The 25035-nt window shown below is 38.1% G+C and overlaps 1 protein-coding gene across 1 annotated transcript in view; it reads right to left on the bottom strand.

Moving 5' to 3' along the window:
* LOC145996401 (uncharacterized) overlaps positions 1-25035 on the bottom strand; it is a 59224-nt gene that overhangs the window by 21842 nt on the left and 12347 nt on the right. Inside the window, exons 4-6 of the mRNA XM_083132849.1 lie at positions 15655-15737; positions 13186-13262; positions 8967-9215 (exon numbers count right to left, since the gene is read on the bottom strand). Of these exons, the coding sequence (XP_082988975.1) occupies positions 8967-9215; positions 13186-13262; positions 15655-15737 (409 nt within the window). The remainder of the gene's footprint in view (positions 1-8966; positions 9216-13185; positions 13263-15654; positions 15738-25035) is intronic.

Raw genomic sequence — 25035 nt, 5'->3', positions numbered from 1 at the left:
GGCCCGGTGCATCATCGAATGCTGGAAGAGGATGCCTCAGGCATGCATCCCCAGAAGGGCAAATGGGGCGATCACACCTTCCAACTGCCATGTTTTGGATATAGACACAAGATGCCTAATAATAATCAAGACTCATTTGTTCTGTATTTTTATCACCATGTTTAACAGGCTTGAGAAGTCCACTGTATGCTCATGATAAGACTGATCGGAAATGGGTCTATAGTTTAAATTTGGATCCGAACGAGTCTTCAAAGTGCCTTAAAAGAGAATCATACCTGAGCCACTGCAGAGAAAGCATTTTTATTTCTTTGTTTATTCTTTTTACTCCTATCTGACCTTCAGTTTACCCGTGACAATGAGAGGAATTATGATAACAACAGAGGCATAGCCAAGGGTGGGCAAATTGGGCAAGTGCCCCGGGCCTCCTGGCTTTGCTGTGTGGCTTTTACGCACACAATTGGAAATTGGAAAGTGTAAATGTACGAATTTACTTCTTTGTAAATGCTCTGGCCTAGGTTGCTTTTTTCCCGGTAGTCGGGGAAGCCAACAGTTGGGATCCTTCAACGGCTTCCCCGTTTGAAAAGTAACAATAATAGGACAGTGGCCCGGTGATTGGGGGGCGGGTCGTTTGTCGGAGGTATAAATACCGGTTCCGACTTGTTACGGTTTCTCTCATATCTCAGAATCCCAGGTTCTCAGTTACGCAGCCACTTGCTGGCTCGCAGATACTTCGATACAAGGCCCGATGTAGTGAGGCAGTTTTTATGGATGCATAGAAATACACAAAGAGTGAGTGCCGTATCTTCAGGGACCTCTGCATGATAAACAGCGGGGGCAGGTTAGCTCTATGCTAAATAGTGCGCTCGTAGCTCAAATAAGATGTACTGCACTGATGAGAGGACGGCATAGGGACTCTTGCGCGATAGGGCTAACGTATGGTAAATAGTGCGCTCGTAGAGTGAAGTCCTGAGAAGTGCAATTCTCTGTGTTTGGGGGCAAAAGGCAACAGGGAGCAGTTGATATTGGATTTGTAATGAAAGGATGTACATACGGCGAAGGGTAGAAGTGTAAATAAACTGTACATAAAGAGGTAACTCCGTGAGATGTTAATTCTTTACAACAGCTTATTTTTTTTTTAAAAAAAATGTAATAAATAGAGGTGAGAAAAATAGATGGATAACATATTGTAGCTTTGTGTGTAACTAGTGTTAAACTTAACTTAATACAATATAATGTTGTTTATTTTAAATAGATGGAAAGAGCTACTTTTTGGGGGCGATAAAACTACAACATTATGTTTTTAACCAGTTATAAATTCTAGTGAAACATTACAATTTGAATAAATACATCAACTATTTAGTATTTAAAATAAACTGGGTGGTAGCAGTCTTGAGTTTAGAATATTCAGGAAGCCACACAACAACAATGAAATGTCCTCTTACAAAAGTTGATAAGCATAAACACAATTTTTGACATCTCACAACTTAGCGGTTCGAGAAACATTATACACAGCAGAAACAACAGAACATTAAGGAAACTTCACGTATTTGGTGAAATTTCTTTCCAAATATGACCAATGAGCACAAGAACATTTCAGACGTACACAATAAAATGAGATTCACAATTATTATCCACATTCTGAAATTCAAAATAAACTCATACAGGTAAAGAGCAACGATGTCAAAATGGCTATATTAAAAAAAATTAAAGTTAGTTAAGTCCAGAAATTTACTAACTTCACGTTCAGCTTCAATATTTACTTCCTTTAAGTTCGAAACTACTACTTCTTTTACATTCTACATTATTTTGTTAAGTAAATGTGACCCAACACAACAATGTTTAACATGCAACAGTTATTGTTCATTATTGAAGCTCATTACAATAGCTACGTAACTATGAAACTACATCCAAAAACTGTTGGCCTGACATGAATAATAATTCTATACTACTTTTACTTAAGGTAAAAGTTCTTAATACCGGATTTCCATTCAATTCAAAAGTGGAGAGATGCTGGCAGCTGCGGGATAGTACGTAAGTTTTTGATTTTATTATTTTCAGTCGTTTTTCTGGTTAATAGCGACGATGCGAATTTAGTGATGATGTGATTTGATTAAATTAAACAAGGGACACTTACAAGGACACTCATGCCCAGATCTAGATTAGAACACGGGCGGGAACTCCTGTGGCAAGATCGAAAGTCTGCCACTTAACATCATCATCGATCGAACCGGCATGTTTATGTTATTAATGCCACATTGATTTCAATTATTTTACTTTGTTTGCTTTTCTGCCACTTTTCACTACTTGCGAAGATGAAAATGATTGGACAGTCACAGAGAACACTCTTTCCCAGGCTGGCATTCAAACCAGGGACCCTTATTAATGCTATATATGTTCACAGGTGTTTCTCTATAAAATAGATAAACCCTGTGGCCAACAGGTCTTAGTGTGCCAAAGCCTGCCAATCAGATTTCAGTTAGATGGTGCCTAGTGAATTTATAGAATCCCATCACCACTGTTGCATACAGCTTGATAGATTAGATTACAGAATGAATGCTACTTATTCTCTTTATCTGCTATTTTATCTACTAGTTAATCCTGTGTGTTATATTATGTGCTAACAAAATATAACACACAGGATTTTCCTGAAGTAACTTGGGATTCTTGCTGTAACATGATTATGCCTTCTTTCCATATTAAACACACTACAGTTGTTAACCAAGGCAGTTTTCTTTTTTAAAATTAAAAGCACTTTTCACCCTATATCTCATGGATTCTTGTTTTTGGATGGCAGGAAAAACTGTAGGATCTCTCCTGATAAGGTTTTTTCCCTACCATTTGGTAGGAGACCTCATGGAAGGTCCATCTAGCACAATGGGCCTGCCTCTGCGTTGTCGGCCCTATACTAGGTGTGATAGTGCATAAGGTTTTCCGAGCTAGTACAAGTTCATCTGCTCTGGAATATTGCTGGGTCGGGAAGGTCCTACGTTTACTCAGCATCCACTGTTGTTATGCTGGGGTGAACTTGGCCAGCTTGCCACAGTAAAATTACAGTAATAACAGTAATTCCTGAGATTCTTTTCCCATGTCACTTCAGGCAAATGTAGGTGTGTAATGAAGTAAGTCTTGATAGCCAGTGTGTATGTAGGTATGCAGACAGTAGGTATATAATATAAGACCACTAACGGTTCTTCCTTTTGGGTCTGCGAAGTAATTCCTTAAGCTTGTAGGTTATAGTTGAGCGATAGATATTTCAAGCCATTTGTGAGATTTTTATTACCGTAGATTTAAACATGTCAGTATTTGCAGACTCAAAAGGAAGAATGGTGTATTACAAGAGATCGCTGTGGACATGAAAACGAGATCTTGTTATACACAGATGCAATCGACATTTAAGTATATCGAGTGTATTTGCAATCGATATATTAAGTCGATTACAGTTGGTTCTCCGGCACAAGGCTGTAAGGTACAAATGACCTTGCATCCCTCTTCCAACTGTAAAAGGAGGCCCTCACAGATGGTAGAGACGTTGACGGCGTTGTGAGGCTTTGAACTGACATCTACCTGTACCACCGTTAGTTGGCCCCATCTTTTCAGGACCTTGCGACATAGATTGCCCATGAACCATATAAGATGTCTAACTTCACGGCCTCAAAATCAACAACGCAAGGATCCACTCTAGGTCCCGAATTGTGGAATCTAAACATGGAGCCATCTCTAAAAAAATTAGGAAATATTTCGGAGATCAAAAGCACAATAGACTTTGCAGACCACGTAATAATTGTTATGCAAGGTAATTCAAGAACAGAGTTGGAAAGATAGACCAAAATTGTGATAAACTCTCTCTAGGACTTGTGTGATATGGCAAAATTAACGATTGCCACCCACAAGACCGACTTTATAATCTTAAAGGGTAAGCTGAATGCTAATAAACACCCACAGTTAAAACTTAGAGCAAATTTTTAGAAGAGTAAAGGTAGCTAAATATCTAGGTGTGAAATTACGAGAAATGCAACGATGACATGGATTACGTAACTTCAAAAGCTGAGCCTGTAATAAATAATTTGGTAGCAATAGGTTCGAACACATTCAGACTCCCCATGTCGCTTATAAACCCATACATATTCATAATCTACAACGCGATAGGTTCTTTCGATGGACCAATCTGAGAAGACTACCTAAAATATACAACATATGTAACAAAAATACCATCATCACAAACGAAGACCAAATAATCAAACACAGAACCGCCATGTACTGGTGCAAGGAAGGCCAAGAAGAGAGAATTTACAATGTAATTGGCTGGCAGATATGCTCCTACCATTGAAGAATTAGCTCCCAGATCATCCAGGAGTGGAAGGAAGCTTTCACGGCAGGAGACTGTACACATCTTCCCATGTATAAGATAGCGGCTGATGGCGATAGATTGCTGTCATTGACGTCTCCAATGACACTTCACATATGGTAAATGGTTGACCAGATTCACAGTTTCCAAATTCCTCAGTACGAAAAATAACTTTATGTTTAAGTGATGCTTCTGTCTTTCCATTTTTAATGTCCGTTTGATGCGCACATTGCAAAATCTGGCTCACTGAGCACCTATTTACAGGAACAGCCGCACAAGAAAAAATCACGGAAACAACAGGAGAAAACTTGATTACTGAAATTTGCAAATACTTCATTCTATATTACACTAATACCATGGTATATTTACCTACAGGGTTAGAATTCAGGTGCCAGCCCCTTTCAGGAGTCAGCTCTTTTTCTTTATTTGCAAATGTGATTTAAGAAAGTCATGAATCCAACTAAGATAAAGCTACACATTTTGAAATATGATCTTAAAACATTTAGTTTGTTAATTGGATTGGATTAAAAGTCGTGGGAGCAGGTCATGCTTTTTCTTCCTAGGTTTATGAAGGTTTGAAATGTTCAAGAAAATCAATCGGCCCGCCAACTGTGAAGTCCGGTCTGTGATTCGTTTTCTCAATGCAAGAAACATGAAACCGGTAGACATCCACCGTCAACTGTGAGAGGTCTTTATTTTTTATGTTTAAAGAAGGTCGTGAGACAATTCACGATGAGCCAAGGAGCGGTCGGCCATCTGTTGTGACCGAGGATTTGGTGCGTGCGGTCGACGAGGAAATTCGTGAAAACAAGATGCTTCACAATATCGTCGCTTTCAATGGATTTTCCACAAATTTCAAGAAAACAGTCCTCTACGAAATTGTGACAGATCGTCTGGAATCGAAAATTGTGGTCAGTGTTTCGAAGAGGATGATGACGTTGAAGCAGGAGTGCATGGATGGCTTTCATCACATTCTATGGCGATGGGATACAAAAACTAGTTCCAAGCTATGACAAATGCTTGAAAAATGGTGGAAACTACGTAGAAAAGTAGTTTAAGGTCTGTAGAATGCAATGCAAATAAGAAAAGGTACAACACTATTTTACTTTCTTTCTTACACCCATTAGGTACTTACTTTTCGAATACGCCTCGTAATAATTGTGTAATGTTACACGTGATACAGAAAACACACAAAAAAAACAAAAAAAAGTAAAGGGTTCCCCTGTGCTTAGCACCACACCATGAAGGCGTATAGGGGGTGTGGGAGTAACGTCCCACACTTTCTAGATCCGGTCGTGAGTGGGGGTGATGTGATCAGCATCATGCCCCTGACCACCTTTACCCCCCAGGGTTTCCCCCCCGTACCAATGTCATTCGATGCTGGGTGGGTGCCGGGGCCGCTTCCAACCTTAGAAATGTTCCCGGATTTGAACCGGCCGGGGAATGAACCCGGGACCTTTAGCATGGTAGTCAGACGCATTACCGACTGAGCCACCGCGGCCCCTGATTACACACAAACATTAAAAAACACATGCTGTGCTCATTATTTTTTTAAAAAAAGAGAAGGTAATGGAAATTTCCCTAAGCGAACTTGAAATATATATTTTTAAAAAAAACATTCTTTAGCACTGAATTTGAAAATTGCAGCAGGTGAAAATTTTCAGGCATCCTGCATTTCTCTACCCCTGTTTATGCACACATACTCTGATCAATACGCCATCGAATCCAAGGTGCACCTAAGATCAAAGACCCAATTAAAAGGTGCACCTGGAATTCCAAGAAATATGGTACTACGCCAATGGATAACAATGTACAATAATAAACCTCTACTCCATCCTAGACCCCTTAAGGCTCAGCTAGACCTTTGGCATGCGAATGGGCAATTTTTTTCAAATTTTCCAAGAGGAAAATATCCAAGAGGTTTTTCGAATGGAGAGGAAAATTTGAAAAAAAATTGCCTATTCAAATGCCAGCCAAGCCTTAAAAGAGCTAATCCATAGAGCATAGTTGCCTCCTGAGGTTCGGTGAAGTACCCAACTCTGAAATTTGCCCTCCCAACATTAATTTCTTGATCTGCCACTGGGATGTCTTGCCATCTGTTGTCTGAGGAAGGGTTATTCCCTGTTTTTACCAGTATGACAGCGCTCCTCCTCATTATGGTAATTGTGTTTGCCAGTACTTGGATATGAATTTTCCCAACACTTGGTTGGTGAGGTGCTTTGGAGTGGCCACACTGTTCCCCAGACCTCAATCTGCTAGATTTCTACCTGTGAGGACATGTCAAGGCAATCATGTATTCAGTGAAGTGAAAATTCGATATGTGGAACATCTTAACCCCTTTCCTGTGGAATTTTCTGACTAAATGGTTTCCCGTTCTGAGATTTTTTTTTCTCTGAGTTTGCGTTGTAATATGTTTAAGTAGCTACTGCTTCAGCACAATTCATCCGAGTATCATGGTACATACGTCTTTCTCTTCAGAATAGAAAAGGCTTGCAACTGGTACCATGCACATGTGTACATCAAGTATGAGGAAAGGGAAATCGGGGACAATTCAGTAAATCTCTCCGAAAAATCCCCTTTTGCAAATTTGGGGCCCTCTGGACCGGCCCAGGATATAGGTACTCGTTTATAATCTATCTTGAAAAATACTATGGACTATACGTAATGCATCTGCCAAGTTTCATTGCAATATCTTCAATAGGGATGAGGGAAAAAATATTTCGCAATCCCGTTTGACAATACTATTAGATACTAATTGGGGATAATTCGGAAAATTTCCCTCCGAAAAATTCCTTTTGGTAACTTTGGGGCCCTCTGGACTCGCCCTGGATATAGGTACCAGATTATAATCTACCTTGAAAAATACTATGGTCTATACGTAATGTAAGTGGCCGCGGTGGCTCAGTCGGTAACGCGTCTGACTACCATGCTCAAGGTCCCGGGTTCGATCCCCGGCCGGTTCAAATCCGGGAACTTTTCTAACGGTGGAAGCGGCCCCGGCGCCTACCCAGCGTCGAATAACATGGGTACCTGGGGGAAACCCTGGGGGGTAAAGGCGGTCAGGGGCGTGATGCTGATCACATCACCCCCACTCACGACCGGATCAAGAAAGTGTGGGGCGTTACCCCCACACCCCCTATACGCCTTCATGGCGTGGTGCTATGCACAGGGGAACACTTTACCTTTTTTTTTTTTATACGTAATGTGTACGCCAAGTTTCATTGCAATATCTTCAATAGGTATAAGGGGTGAGGGAAAAAATATTTCGCAGTCCTGTTTGACAATACTATTAGAAACTCATAAAAAAAAAAAAAAAAAAGTACATAAAGCAACTGACTAAACGCGGCACACAAACGAACTCATATTTGCACTTTGTCAGCATAACACAAAAACAGTTTACTTTCCTCTGAACTACTACTACTTCTTTGTCGGCACTGAAAATCGTGACTAAATAAAAGGTTGTTGTTTCTTCAATAGCAAAACTTATGTTTCACCAACAAAAGGCGTATTATTCCGTTCAACACAGGTTACTTCAGTCAGAGATGTTTGCGGGCGTAACATTACACTCAACCCAGAATAAGCTACAGTGACCAAGGAAGGGGTTAAGCAACAAATCATTGACCCATGTGTCAGCATTACTGGACTGGAGACACCTTAAACAGGGTTTGCACGAATGGGGATAGAGACTCTGTTTAACAATTCCAGCATATTGAACATATCATTTAAACGTGAGTGAACTTGGGATCATGACTAGCCTTGATTGGGGTGACAATAACAGAGAAACGTTAATAACTTTGTCACAGTTTGTGTTAGAGCAACAAAAAGCATACCATTGAAACTAGTGAGAAAATTTCCTATTCAACTGAGTTGTTACAAGGTATGGTTTCAATTTAAAATTTTGAATTTGAATTCAAGATGGTGGCCGTCATCTTCATATGCCCTATTACTAGAGGCACATATTTTTGGTAAATAAAAAAAGCAAAATTTTGGTACAAAAACAGTCAATTTCGGGTTCAAAAATGGTAAATAAAATTAAATTTTGCTGTTATTAGTGGTGAAAAAGCGCCATATAAAATGACATTTTGATTCTAAAAAATGTGAATATAATCCTAAATTTGATTTAAATCAGTTTTTAAATAAAAACTGCAACTTCTAATAGCACATTAAATCACTAGCAGAATATTAAGTTTATTCCTGTATAAAGGGGTCCATTTTGGATTCTCAAATATTTACAGCAGAATTAATCAATTTTCCGTGAATTGCTCACAGGATACTTCAGACTTCAGAAAGTGTCCAGTCGGTATATAAATGGTAAATTTCGTGTTTAAGAGTCTATTTTGCATCATTTCGTGACAAAACAGGGTAGGAAAATGCACCTCACACCTTTCAGAAAGATGAAAAATTAACATCAGATTGTGTTATTTCGCATTTCGTATTTTCGTCAAAATCAAAATATGCATGCCTCTACCTATTACAAACCTACAAAGTTAGTATTGCAGAAGAGTATGTCATTCAACTTTTATTTGAATGTCTGCATAGTTTTGGACTGCCAAGTAGTAGTATTTTTAACCGTTTCTTGAACCATGACAGTTATGGTATATGACTTGGAAGGACACTGTACCTTACTGTCTGCATTCAGCCATTTTATGTTGGCTGGTTCCATTCCGAGAACAGTCGGAAGCTTCTTCCCCCACTTTTCCAACAAGAACGCTTCAAAGTCACCCGTAGCCTCCTCCTTGGAGTTCGTCCACGTGGCTGGAGGGGTCCACTGCATGTCTTCCAGCTTCATCTCAGGGGATCTCTTCCAGTGTTGGTAGCACTCGATCAGAGAGCCTGCAAATCTTGTGATCAGCGGGAAATTGTCTATTTTCTGCAGGAGGATGAAAAAGTGAATGAGATTTTACAGTTTTTCATCATGCAATAAATAAATATACAGCATGTCCACAAAAACATTCCATGATTTTAAACTACCACAAAATTTTAATTATGTATATTACGAAATTTATACCGATACCATTGGAAAGAACAGCTCAAAGAATTTTAGCAGATGTGTAATTGTTGGCGTTCACTACAACAATAGCGTGGCATAACAATAAAAGAATGAAAAAAGGGAAAAAAAAATAGCCAAAAGTAGCAGAAAAACACATTTTAGGATTTAAGAGAAAAATTAATGAAAAGTCATGGACAATTTGCACGGTAATACTCACTGTACAATGCTATATGAATGAGTGTTGCAAAGAAACTTCAAATAATAATAAGAAGAAATGTAATGGTGGACAAGAGAGAACACACCGAAAGATCTTTCGATTGTTAATGTGTTATTGTAAATGGCATTGTTGTTAGAAGCAAATGGTGTTACTGTTGATGTTTACTGGATGTTTAGGTTTGTACTTTTTTTTCTCTTACATCCTAAAATGTGTTTTCTGCTACTTTTGGCTAATTTTTCCCCTTTTTTTCATTCATTTATTGTTATGCCACACTATTGTTGTAGTTAACGCCAACAATTTACACATCCGCTAAAATTCTTTGAACTGTTCTTTTGAATGGTATCTGTATAAATTTTATAATATATATAATTAAAATTTTGTGGTCGTTTAAAATCACGGAATGTTTTTTGTGGATACACAATCCAGAAATGAACATTGTACTAACAGCATACATAATAGAACAACATGTTCAATATTATGCATAATATAAATTATACAAATTAATCAATAATAAAAAATGATGTGCCGACGAGATTTGACAGAAGCTAATATCTTCCTCATTACTAAGGAAAAAAAATAAATTTTGGACAATGAAACACTTAGGAAAATAGTGACCAATTCTTTGTGATGTAAAAACAGGACATGTAAAATTAACTGAGACAGGTAAAAATTGTAAGCTAAAGTTTAATCTTTAGCATACGAGAGCCTCTCCTGCCTGCATAGCCTTTCTGAACAGACATATTCCAGGTGCGTACTTTTCGAACTTAGCATGAAGGACCAAGAATTATAGCTCGAGAACTAATTGCCATGTAGAGATATGAAACATCTTTCTCTTTTGTGGGGGAGGGGGGGGGTGAAATTTATACATTTTACATCTCAATAACGAAAGTTAAAGGAAGAAGAAAATTTAAATTTTACAAACTAATTGGTATTCCACATGGTCCTAAGTGACAAATGAAAATGATATTAGTATTCTACATGGCCCTAAGTGACAAATGAGAAAATTATATTAAAGAGGTAATAAAAAGCATACTTAATTCTGGAAATGCATGTTACTTTTCTCTTCATAAACTTTTATCTTCTCCCACAACATCTAAGAAACTAAAAGTTAAATTATACAAAACAGTAATTTGAAAATAAAGTATTTTAGTATTTGAAAATAAAATACTTAGAAAAATATTTGGACCTAAATTTCATATCTGGCATTTTGTCACACCCAAGAGATGTAAGAAATTCAAATTAAAAATGCAGGCTCAACCAGGGGAGAAACCAAAGTCTCATGGCATAGCGTGACATTGTTCTAACCAGCAGGTGACATTTAAAGGGGAGGACGAGGATATTTTCCAACTCTAGTTTCTGAGTCCCACACCTTTGGTTGCTAATTTTTAATACCTCAATGATTGGAATATTCCCTCACTGGATTTTTTTTAAGTATCACACTAACTCTATTAACTGAGCTACCGACCCAATCATGATTTTACGATTCTGCTACTTTTAAGTTCGTGCCTTTTTTTCTTCAATATGCAAATCATGGACTACTTTCTATTTCAGGGTAGCCAATCTAAGACCATGATAAAATTCAAGCATAACTCCCGGTTTTCAAGGTGAACTTTCCAAAAATTCAAGGATGCAAGCATACATTTTCTCAATTTCAACCTTATACAGAGTGATTCAGAATTCCTATTACACACTTCTAGGGTTTGTAGAGGGGACCTAGTAGACAAAGTTTTGATAAGGCACCCATGTCTGGAAACGTACCATTTTATTACTACACAGATAACCACATAATATCACATCTCCCGCTTTACCTGCATCGCTACAAGAGCTGCTCGATGTGGCGACCCTGAAGTTCGTTGCAAACAGCGTACCTCCGAAGGATGTTTGCATACATACGCTCAAAAATACCTAGTGTGTGCTGAATCATGTCTGCTGCAGCCAGAACCTGTGCAACCAGGTCTTCCTCAGTCACTACAGGAGTTGCATACACAAGATTCATGTGGCCCCATACGAAAAAGTCAAGAAGAGTTACATCTGGCGATTGTGCTGGCCAAGGAGTTCGTCCACCGTGACGTATCCACCTGTCTCCGTATGTTTGATTGAGATGTTGTCAGACGTCATGGGAAAAGTGTGCTGATGCACCATCATGTTGGAACCACATGTACTGTGTAAACAGATTGTAAACAGAGTATGTTGGAAGCAGCACACATGACATCAGGTGACTGAAGACGTTGCCCTCCGTCAATATGGATTGCCTACCGTGAAACGGGAGATGTGAAATTATGTGATCTTGTCACCTGTGTAGTACCAAAACAGTATGTTTCCGGACATGATTCCTTATCAAAACTTGATCTACTAAGTCCCCTCTACAACCTCTGTGTGTATTAGGAATTCTGAATCACCCTGTATATTACCACCTCTCACCACTCACGCACATACACACAACAAATATATTAACAAAATACAGGGTCTGTGTGATCACAATGTAACCAAAAATTCTAATTAAATTCAATTGAACGATACATGTATTTAAAATATTTAATTTAAGTCGCGGAGTTTACATTTGCTAATTCACACACAGGCTCGAAATACATCTACAAACTTGTGCTATTTCACACACAGGCTCGAAATACATCTACAAACACAAGTTACAAATTTTACAGGATACACAAATGTTCATTGTACAATAATTTCAAACTCAAACTTGACTAATCAACTTCAAGATATCTTATCTTGCAATAATCTTCCGTCTGTCAGATAGATTGTTCTGCAAAGGACACTAATGAAGTTAACTGATTTAGAGAATTCTGATTCATTTTCCACGCAGTTTTTTTCCCCTCCTCGACAAAAATAAAAGCTAAAGTGTGGAAAACTTGCTTCAGGGCAAATATGCATAAATTCAACGACATTTGGATTTTAAATTATTGCAATTTTTCACATCTACACAGAAAAATTCATGCAGAATTCAAGGAATTCTCTGGAAGTAGCCTCCCTGTACTGGAGAGTGATCTGAAAATCCGAGGAGTTAGAAATTGGAGAAACACTGCAAAGAATAGAAAAGAATGGAAAGTTATAATTGGGGAGGCCAAGGTTCGTCCAGAACTGTAGTGCTGGATAAGTAAGTAAGCCACCCTGTATTTGAATATAAAACAAATCTGCTCAATTTTGCAAATGAATCTAAGTTTTCATTTTTGAAAATTCATATAGTTAACTAAAGTATCAATAATATGATGTTTACATTCAAGGTTTGCCTTCGATAAGCAAACTGCAACCTTTTTTGAAAATACCAAAATTAACGCAAAAAAAGGTCAAAAACAGTAGGAGAGCTTTGTACACATTAAACATTTCTTGCATCACACTGCAAATACTGTGTATGTGCATAAGTGATATGAATGAAGAATTTGTAACAGAAAGAAATACCTAGCAAAAAAATGTAGACTTGTTCAGGACTTGAATCCGGAGTTTGGGTATAACAAAGCAGGTTTCAGTTCTGGCCACACCTGCATATTTTGCTAGATCTGTACAAAAGAACATCACATGTAATCTTGAAAATCAAGCCTGTTTATTATGAACTGAATCACAATTATTATTCTGTAAATTGGTAAAAGAAAAAATTTGTAATCTTTAATACAATACCCCAGGAACGTTTTCTGCCTTTCCAAAGAGATTGGCCAAAGATGGTGCATGCTGTGGGGACAGCCACATGAATGCCGCTGAAATAATAAAAATAATAAAGCAAAAACTTTACAAATTACCACAGCTAACATTATTTTTTTCAAATTTGGTTTCTAAGAGCAAATACAGTGGAATCGTATGTTCCTGCATTATACATTTTTCTGCATCATACATTCATACATGATGGTCCCAACACAGCAAAATGTTACAAAATTTCCCTCGATTTTACATTTTCCTTCATTTTAAGTTGTTTGTTTTTAGGTTGGTACCCTGAGAAACGTAAAATCGAGGTTCCACTGTACATGATGTTTGAGATTAATGCAGAACTGAAAATAAATATGTGGAGAAACTTAACATTTAACTGTCTAAAGTTTACAGATGAACATTCACTCATAGCAAACCTCTATAACCTGAAGATTTTCCAATGCACTGTGATGAATAAAAAAAAAACTTGGCTAGAAAAGCAAATTTACCATAGAGTTGAAACTGTTTTTAGACGGGTACAGAGGAAATAAGGCTCTTATGGGAAGTGAAATTTTGAAATCCCTCTTGCCATCAACCACAGTTACAAGACATAAATTATGTAAAAATTCTTCTGAAAGCCTCTGCAGGTCCCACAATGTACCAAAGCAAAGAGAGAAATTCAAAAATATACGAGGGACAGTCAAATGAAAACCTTAATTTGTTTTTGTTTTTTCATCTAGTAGATTTACACATGTAGAATTGCACAAGTTTGCTAAATTTTAGTATATATCCATTGCTGATCCACTGATCTTGAGTTAGTGCCTGTAAATCTAAGGAAGAAGAATCTTTGGGAGTCACTTATGACTAGGGGCCGAGACTTTATGTCCTATAAAACTGTAAAATATGTATGTAATTATGTCATATAAATTGGAAAATATGTCATGAAAAATTACAAATATGTCAGACAAATGCAGAAATATTCCCAGTAAAGCCAAAAAGGTGCACAACAGTACTCTCGAATTTCTCCCATACCTGATATTGTAGAGTAGGAGCTGTAACGTACCTGAAGTTATTTTTACTTTTTACTGATTTTTGTAAAAAGCAAAAAAGGCAAAGAAATGAGAACGAAACTTCTTTACTTCTCATGCAACAATGAGAGAGAACATTTTGCATCAATAATGTTTGCATAGCTATCAATTGTCAGCGGGATAAAAAAAATGGGGTATTATATTGTTCTGTACTAAGAAAAGACGGCACCTTTCTTCCTCCGTAATTTCCACATCCTGCCATCGACAATATGAACTATCCGTTGTGCTACGAAGAAAAAATTATGAAATAACCGATTATGTGTGAGAGAATTACGAAATTATACAGAAATATGTCTTATTACAACAAAATTAATTAAAGAAATATGTTGTAAAAACCGCAAAATTGGTGAAATATGTCAAAATATACTTTGTCAAGTTTGTCTATTTCAGCTGATTTTAATCAGATATATAAAGATGTCACCCCAATAATAGATCCGAAGCCAATTGAAAAATATGTTATAACATAAAATCCCGGCCCCTACTTATGACCCATTGCGAAGGTCTTTTCACCAATTTGCTTGCAAACTGAAGCCATTGTCGTACGTCTCCCTACACTAACATAAACTTGCTAGCATGGTAATCATATTGAATTTTCAGTTGACAGAGAATATTTATAAGTTTTAGGCTTCTATAGGGCAGAAACCACTGCTCTTCGCTGGTGCAAGCGTGTAAAGGAGGTGCCATATTTAAAAAATTATGCTCACTTGATCAGTGTTGCACCCTTGAGGTTGTTTTGTAAATAACAGATGATACCTGATGTTAATTTGACCTGTACACAGTCTGCCATATAATTTCTATGGGACTTCACTTCTCTCCCTATGTAGACAATCGCTTAAAGTTAACCATTATAAAAAAATAATAATTGTGTAACACAATACTTAAATAAAAAGGTTGAAGATATGAGGTATATTATAGTAATGTGATGCTAGACATATATGGCCCAGCCAGTGTTAAATGCAGTGTTGCAGTAGCCAAACGTGTTCGAAAAGATATGCTAAATATATTTTAAAAAAATACAAGCTTTGTGCATGTCGCGCCCATTATTTAAAGGTTGCTAATTTGCAAGACTGAAAAATAATTTTACAAATTGGAACTGTTAGAATATGACACTACCCTCTACAGCATGATGACAGCTGTATTGATTATTTCTTGCATACTTCAAGGAACATTATGAGGTTTGCTTATTTCAAGCTCACTTTATGCTGAGATCGGGACTGGATTTACTGTTTCAAAGTGGAATTTGAACCACTGCCTCCACCAAAGATCAAACCAGGTTTACAAGGTGACGGAAATACCACTAAATCATAGGAGAGGCCTGATATGATGGGTGTGTGAATTACTTTATAATAATTTAATTATATATTATTATATTACCTACCTGGTACACCAACTTCTGTGACAAGATAATTGTAGTGGTAGAAGACTTTGATATCTTCAATTATCTTCCAGATTTCAGATATTCTGCGAAAGAAACAAAGGAGCATCACTATTATATTATGATGCTATATTTTTTTTGCCTCTGACATTTAAATACAACAATCATGTGCCTTCTTCAATGTGGCGATTGTTAGCAATGTAAGCAGCATGTTGGCAGCTTGGTGGTCGAGTACATTAAGTGGTTGGCTTTCGACCTCGCCACCAAAGTTTCTGGGTTTCAGTTCTAGCCTGAACATTCCTACACCAATTTCTAGGGATGGGCTGATACCGATAAAGTACCGATATAAAATTACAAATTATCCTTAAAGAACCTGAATGGATCACTAACCTCCTTAATAAATGTGTGTTTTGAGGTGAGTGCAGTACAAAAGGAGTTGCATATGTAGACATTCAATTTTTAAAAAGTGGGGCATGGAGATTATCAATAAAAATTTTAACAAAATGGCAGAATTTTGCACTAAATTATAAGATATTTATAGACATATCAGATCGGAAAAATAATTGGTAATTTATTTACAGATAAACCAATACACCGGAATGCCTAAATCGGCTGATACCAATAGAGTACCGATTAATCAGTACCATCCCTACCAATTTAATCTAATCGTCACTCATCCATATCGTCACACTTAGTCAAAACTAGAAGAAAAGTGACACTAAATAACAGCAATGTATGTGGCATGCCTTGTGTGTGCTCTGTACTGTAACCTGACTAGTACTTTTTTAATTATCTTTTAGATCAGTAGCCAATCCTGCACTTACAAGAAGGTACGGCTTGGGAAATTGAGTTTAGGACAAGACTTTGTGTATTGATAGATACTAGCATGCACTAACCAAGTATTTCCGAGAAAAAGCACTTCAAGATTCGAAGCTTTCCAAAAGTCCCTCAAGAGGAAAAGACATTGTCCGATTGCCAAGTTGCACTGTGGTAACATGTCAGTTTCACATGCTGAAGGTTATGGGTTCGATTCCCATTCAATGCTTTTATTTTAACTCAAGCTGCTATTTATTGCAAAAATTAGTCTTATTTACTGTGCAAATTATAGAGAAATAATTACATCTGTGGATTGTGTACAAAAAATGCAAATAAAAGCATTGATTGTAAATAGTAGTCTTATGATTTCTTTCGTGATCATTATCTCAAAAAAGAATATTAATACAGTCAACTCTCGATTCAACAACCTTTCACAATTCCCGGGAAAAGGGCCATTATTTCGAAGGGGTTGTTATTGGAATTTGAACCAATTTTCAGCTTAAACGGAGCTGAAACGGACGCAAAGATGCCTAGGAGATGGTAACACCATTTATCCTGGTAGTTATACAACCTGTTATGCACAGGATGCGTGTTGTGAGAAGGAAAATAGAACATGAAAATGTTTTCACAAAAAAGAATTTAAAATAATGTTACTTTCTTTCAATTGTGCACAGTCGTTGCTTTCCAGGAAATTCTTACAATTCTAGTTCATGAGAAACCCGTTTGCAGCGAGACCTATGGAAAGGAAAACACATCTCTCTCTTATTGCAACCGAAACTCCAAGAATTTTGACACCAGTCACACACGCGCCAGCAAAAGTCTGGAGATAATTGGGCAGAATGAATGTTGGATTTTATACGGGTCTAATGGAGCATTGTCTGTTACAAGATTAACTGGTAAGATCTCTCTGGAGAAACAACACAACCTTTCTAAAATCCCTCCGGCTAGAGTTTGGACTTGAGGAAACCCTGACTTTTCGTCTTCAGTTGTGCTAGTGGGAAGGAGGGAAAAGCGGTGTTGCCAAACGTCTGAGACTCTGATTTTTTTTGTCCAGTCGTACAGGACATCTTTTCCTGTCAACATGCACCCTTCGCTCGCTCGCATTTCAGGCAGAGGCAGGGAGGCGGAGACCCACGCATTCGCTTGCTACACAGCCGCAACCGGCTTCGCCGTGCTTGGCCTTTTTGGGGGTGGACTCTCTCGTGAAAAGTGCAGGGGGGGGGGGGGGACGACGAGCTGAAAACTCGAAATTATTCTGGAAGGTCAGAATTCTTTCTAGGGTATTGTGGATACTGTTCGTATGAATTATATCTCACTGCAATCAAGGTTTAGGCTCCAGTTACTTGTGGTGGCATATTTCGTTTCGCTCCCCAGTTAAAATTGCACATCGAGTTCCGATTACTCAACATTCATCCTTTATAGTTTATATTAATTTCATTGTTGTCTACACAGCGATACCAAATAGTGAATTGTAAATTGATTGGACGTGAACGAACATTGTGTTTTACTGATATCCCCACAAGAGTAACTACAGCATGTTTAGTAACATCCTTAAATTTAGGTTGAATTCAGAATTTACGCAATATAGAATGGGTGGCCGGGTCAGGGAAGGGGGGGGGGTCTCATGGGGCTGCAGTTCCCTCCCGAAATTTTGAGAAATTCAAAAGTTTCAACTAAAAGCATAAAAAATACGTTATAACACTCGAGATATTACACGTTCTTCATAATCGAATATTTCATTTATGTAGTATTATTTAACAAAAGTAGTAAAGAATGTAAATTTTGCTCAAAATCCTTTTCCAAAGGAGAAGGCGTTAATAGCTTCATATTTCTTATAAATCAAACAAAAACACACACATAGAAATATCAATCACTATGAAAATATGAAACGTACCTTATTTGTTCTCAAGGGGAAATACTCCACAGTCTTCCATCATTTCGACGAAATTGTATTGATCAGATTCCTCATCTTCATCTTCGTCTCCGCCAAGACTTATTATAAGTTTGTCCACATTTTCCTCAAGAAGCCCTTCCTTTAACCACGCGTCATTTATTACTTTTCTGGTATGTTGGACGGCTTTCTTCCAGTCATCTGCGGACACATTGACAAGAGCTTCCTGTGTGAGAATTGTCACCTCATTGATTTTAAAAGTTTTGTTTTTTCTGGCCACATGTCCCTTTACTTGCGCCCAAATGAGTTTGATCGCATTAAAGTGGCAATGATAGGGTGGCAGTCTTAACACTTGGTGACCACTTCTTTTCACAAGTTCATCCACGTAATATTGCGGGAACCATGGCTTGTTTATGTTAACAAGCTCGATCAGTTCCGCTTTCTTCAATTCGTGGGAAGCCGGGATGTCATGGTGCAAAAGCCACTGATTTTTTTTTTTTTTTTTTGTGGCCATTGTTGGGGGTTTATCTATTTGCACCGTATGGTACAGAGCATTATCCATCACAATGACACACGGCCTTGCTAAGTTAGGGATGAGCAATTCCTCAAACCACTTGAAAAACCGAGCGTGGTCCATGTCTTCGTGATAATCGCCCGATTTCTTAGATCTAAACAATAATGTAGAATTTGGAATGAACCCCTCGCAAGTGCCACCATGACACAAAATCAGTCTTTCCTCTTTTCCTGTAGGAGCTGGCATCGTGCCTTTCGTGGTGTTGTCAGTCCACCCTCGCTGGGTCGAATGACCTGCGTTAACCCAGGTTTCATCCACCCACACAATGTCTTCGAAATTTATATTTCGCACTGCCCTCAAGAAACGACATCGGGAGGCAACGATGTCTTCCCTCTCCATCAAAATAGTTCGTCCGGTGTACTTCCCCCAGCGAAACTTCCCCCAGCGAAACCCTAAGTTATCCAGCACCACCCCCAATGAAGTTTTACCACCACTGAACAACTCCTCCTCTCTTAACGATTTCACTAGTTTCCCAAGGGTAGGGCGCTCTTTCCTGGCGTAATACCGATAAATATGCTGCCGGATTGCGTCCTCCTGAAACATGTCCAGTTTGATGACAGGTTTGTCCCGTGGTCGTTTCTCACGTGGAGTGGACATTGTGGCTGCCACGTCTGTCTCCATTAAGCAGGATTTTTCCTTCCCGATGGACATCACGGAAGTTCTGCTAATTCCCAGAGCCGCTGCTGTTCTCCCAATCACTTTTTTAAAGGGAAGCAAAGGGCCATTATTTTCTCTTTCTTTTTCAAAATAATCTCGCACTGCACATACTAATTCACGAGCCTGGCCACGCAGAGGAATACCATGCCCGACAACGTTTTTTTTTTCTTCCGATTTCGCTCATGTATTTGCGATACATGTAATTCAGTATAAAAATCACAGATACAAAAAAAAAGCACAAACAAACCATACACTAACCCCGAACTTTTGCTGTCAGGCATACACTTGGCAACGCAGAATACCACGAGAACTTCCCCTCACCAAGGCAACTGATCAAAGCCGATTGGTTCAGCGGCTCACGTGACCCTCCCTGACTTGCGACAGAAAAGACAAAAATAGAATTTCCCAAGTCCATTCTCTGGGCGGAAGCATTTTAGGCACCAGACAAAAAAAAAAAAAAGGAGCTATAATTTTCGTTCTGGTTCAGCTGTGTAAAATACATCGTAAAAAAAAGTCACGTTTTCTTTGCTTCAACCAACTTCATTCACCTTCCCCCCTACCCCTTTCAAGGGAGCAGTCCAAACTCCTTCCTTGACTTGCATTATAAACCAGTGTGAAAAAGGAAACGCGCAACTTGCGATCTGTTTTCACCCAATGCATATTCTAGGACACGTCATTAAACAGTCCCAGTCAATAATCATTCGGGTTTGGAATTGAATTTCACTTTAAACTGCATATTTAGTCCAGAATAGCCCATCAGCATAAAATGAACTGAAAACAAGCTTTATGAAACTGCGCATTTTCACATATCAAAATGGTAGATCGTTAATCGATGATTTAATGTTGGATTTAGGAGTATTCTCGATGTCAAACCCCCACTACTCCAAAAGTTTTCCCCTTGAATAATGTCTTTTTAATGAGTCTCAGCGACAATTATTATATTGAGCACTTTTTTTTTACAATGGTTCTGAAGAAAAGCGAATGCGTATTAAATTTACAGTTTTGCTTATTAGAAGGTGCAGAACATGAAGTTATTTTAAGTCTTGTTTTCCATTCTGGAGATCGAATTTCGTTATCGTCAAATCAAAACAGCTTTGCGAGATTCAAAACAACAACTTTTCCTGTCCTCCTGGATGAGTCATTGCTGTTATCGGCAAGCAAGTGCTTTGCAGACACTAGACAAAACACAGGTGCCAGCTGCATCCTAAAAACAAGGAGACTGGCTGGAAGTTCGAGCAACAGGTGGCGGAAGAGAAAAATCCCAGCATTTTAAAGATAACGCAACTGACGAAGATGGAACTTTTAACAGCAGTGTAAACATGAAAGAAATGACCTTGCTTTACGCTTTACCATGCAACAGACAATAATACGGTTAATATTTCCTATGCAGACAACAGCATAAAAAAAAGACCTGAATTCTGCAATTATCAACATTGCTGTGCACACCAGTGGCAGAGAATGAGCTGGGAAAAGGGGGAAGGGTCACTTTTTTTTTTTAACTTATTATATGGTTTTTGTTCGTTTTCAAGAATATAACCTGAACTGGTTGCCCCATTTTAGACGTCAAAGGAAAGGAAGAGGGGTGGGTCCACTTCCACCCTCGCCTGTAATGAGCCCGTGTGAGCAAGACATTGTATTTGTAGGACTACCCAATACTAAGAAAAAGTTGTTTCACAAAATTGATGATAACGGTTTTTTGACAAATTTTAAAAATCTGAATATTAAGATTTGTTTCTAAAATATTTGTGCCTGCACCATAGTTAAATTTCATCAAGATTGGACCAATTTTTTAAACCATTTAAGTCATTTTTCGGCCTTTTAAAAGTCATTTTATGCATTTTTCTACATTTTGGTGAAAGAAGGGGCATTTTACATGCAAATGTAACCCCTTGAAGGAGAGAGGTTTACGACTCTCGTCTTATTGCCTTCAGCGCAGTTCTGAATGACTGTGTTTGAAAAAACAAAGAAATTCTGTGCAGTATTGTTGATACAAGCTGTTGTGTAACAATTCAGCTCAACAATGTAATTTCCTCCTCTATCAGTAGATATATTGTTGCCAGATGGATTATTGTTAAAAAAACAAGGGGTACAAAGTTTTGTGCTCTGTATTGGGACATTTTGTCAGGGAAGCAATTTGCAATCTATGGAATTGAAAGGGAAGTCGAGAGAATTTTTTCCGTGCACAAGGCTCTCTTGTCCGAAAACCGACAATTAATCACTTTTGAAAATTTTCATATGATTTTCGTTGTGTACTGCAACTCGGTACTTAAAGTGTAAAAGATGACAAAAAATGAACTTTCTTACTTCTACTACCATACACAATTAACATGTGATAGATACTGTAACGTTAATTAGTAATTTGAACTTCTCTTGGTAGTTTATATATTTGTTTTAAATTTTTCAGAATTTTTAGGTCATTTTTCTAAGTTTATAGGGAATTTTCTTGCATGTATTAGGTCATAAATGCATTTTTTGGCAATTTAAAGGTCATCAAAATCCTAGCCCAGTCATAATTAAACGTCTAATGTACCCCTCCCCCCCATAGGTTTTCTCCGAATAATGAGTCTTGGGGAAATTTTTTGGCTGCCTGATTGGTGGGACATTTTTGCTGTGTTCGACGCATGTATGTGAAATAGAGCAAAATGGCATTCTGGTTGTATGTGGAAAGATGATAAACAAATAAACATGAGAATCCTATGTTTAATATTTTATTGGATGTTCCTATGCTTTCAATCTTTATGATTAGTTAAAAAAAATAAAAAAACATGTGAAATACTTGTATGATAAGAAGTACATAAAAAAACTTTAATTTTCATATATTTTCCCCAGAGTTGTTGATAAAAGGGTAAAGAACAAAAATAAGTTCGTAAACAAACTGTGAAGCACAATTTTGGAATTTTTATTGTAAATTCTCCGAGTTTCTAGCGAGAAGGATGTGCTAGCAGAGTTCCTTGATGTCTGGTTGTGCACTTAAACATTAAAGTGGAGATTTGGCTCCAAATTTAGTCTATTATAGATTTCGAACGAGTATTTTATTTTAAAAAAACATGAGACAAAGATGAGAGTGTCAGTGACAAAATTAATCTTCTTTTCCTGTTGAGTGTTAAAGATATGAAGTATGAAACAGTGAAGCCTGCACACCTGCAGCAAGAACGTTGTCGTGTGGGCAGTGGCGGCTCGTGGTCTGGGTCTATGGGTGTTCACCTTGATCTCGCATCCAGAAGGAGTGTTGTTATTCCCACTCAATTATTCCTGCCCGTTTCTGCTGATCACATTTGCAATGCAAGTTATGATGCACCTTTCCCTAATAATGAGATGATAGCAGAGTTATACTGTATTTCATGAAAATTTTAAAAAATAAGGTTTATTACAAAATCAAAATACCCTAGTAATTTTTTTAATCGATCACGAGAGAAGATGTGTTGTTTGGTCTCTTTCGTGACCTGTAGAAAATTCAGCATTCGACGACCTGATAAAATCACTCTCAACGCTACACCGATAAACTGCTATGGTTTGTAAAGGATAATAATATTGCCAGAATTTTGTGTAATTGCCATGTTTTAATAATGTATATTATCTATCTTCAATGTAAATATATCCCATCAGAAACCCAAGTTTAATGCCACATAAACATTTCATCCTACACTTCAGTTAATTACCATTTTTAATGTACTTAGTCACTTTAGTCATTGTAATGAGGATCCTTGAAACCCTAATCAAATGCAACTAGTTCTTGCCAGCACCTTCACAAAAATTATCTCAAATCAGTGACATAATAGTACAAGTTATAGATTCTCGTATGCACTGAATAAAGAATTGGATTGACTGTTCTGTGACAAAAATAAAAGATTTATCTCTGATTATTTGAAATTTTCATTGAACTTCCAAATTGAAGTCAGAGTGTATAAATGCACCAATTCCTACAACATTGTGCGACATTGTGAATGTTTTAAATTCAAACCGCTGACATTTTATAAAACTATTTCTCCAGCACTGCACCTGTATCAACGTATTCCACTCATCGCATGAAGCCTTGCATGGTTGAATACGCTCGTCACTACACGCCATGCCATGCCCTCTCCCAGTACTTTCCCACCCTCCCCTCATTCGGATTTCAATGCTTTGCTCAGAACCACGTGAGGTGAGATCAAAATTTCCCTTGCTGAGGAAAAAATTCCTCAATTTGCAATGATGCATGGGTTGTTCTGAATTCCCTCACACAGCAAGGAGTGGAAAGATTGCAACACTACATGACGAAGAGGGAACAGCGCATGTCCGTAGCTACTACGAGGGGCGATCAGGTTGCTCTGACCCTAACATAGAAAGAGCAGCAATAGGGTTTCAATTTTTATTTTATTTTTCAACATACTCCCCTGCAACTCCAATGCACTTCTCCCATCGGTGCTACAACGCGTGGATACCTTGCAAAAAAAATTCTTTAGACTGGTCCACCAACCATGAGTCCACAGCCCTTATCACGTCAGAATCATCAGAAAATTTTTGCCCACGAATGTCATTCTTCAAATGTTTGAACAAATGGAAATCACTGGGGGCCAAATCTGGGGAATAGGTTGGGTTGGGCAGCGGCCCTCGCAATGCATGAGGTGTGGACAGGTGCATTGTCCTGGTGAAGAAGCACACCGCGAGTCAACATCCCACGCCTCTTTTTCGTGATTGAATCACGTAATTTCTTGATTAGGTCACTGTAGTATGTGCCAGTGATGGTTTGGCCTCTTTGTAGATAGTCCAGAAGAAGGACACACTTGCAGTCCGAGAAAATTGAGGCCATTACCTTCTAGGCTGACGTTTGCACCTAGAACTTCTTCGTTGGTGGAGAATGTAGGTGTTTCCACTCTATGTTTTGTGATTTTGTTTCTGGGTCGAAGTGATGGACCCATGTTTCATCCATAGTTACAAATCGGGCAAGGAAATCGTCTATATCAGCACGAAACTTGTCAAGAAGTTCTTGACTGATGAGCACTCGGGTGCGCTTCTGATCTGGGGTGAGGTTTCGAGGGACCCATCTTGCAGCATTTTTTTTCATTTGCAATTCCTGGGTAATTATGTGTTGCACAGTGCCATATGACAGGCCACACATCTCAGCAACATGACGGACAGTGACTCGACGATCCTTCAGCACGATATCGTGGACTTTGATAATGTTTTCGGTCGTCATGACAGTTTTTGGTGCTCCACCTGCATGTTCCTCCTCATACGACTCTCTCCCACAATGAAACTCATGACACCATCTCTTCACCATACTGTATGAAGGAGCAGTGTCCCCTAATGTATCCACCAAGTCCTCATGAATTTTGGATACCGTCCACTTCTTCTTCACAAAATATTTGATCACCGCTCTCACCTCAGTTTTCTCCATTCTGGCACATTTGACACAACTTCACTCAGTTAAACCCCTGTAAAAAGAAAACTGTACGCTACTCAGACT

This window comes from Lepisma saccharinum, chromosome 12, assembly GCF_977018435.1.
Source record: "Lepisma saccharinum chromosome 12, izLepSacc3.1, whole genome shotgun sequence".
Lineage (NCBI taxonomy): Eukaryota > Metazoa > Arthropoda > Insecta > Zygentoma > Lepismatidae > Lepisma > Lepisma saccharinum.
This window is presented reverse-complemented; position numbering and strand designations above follow the sequence as displayed.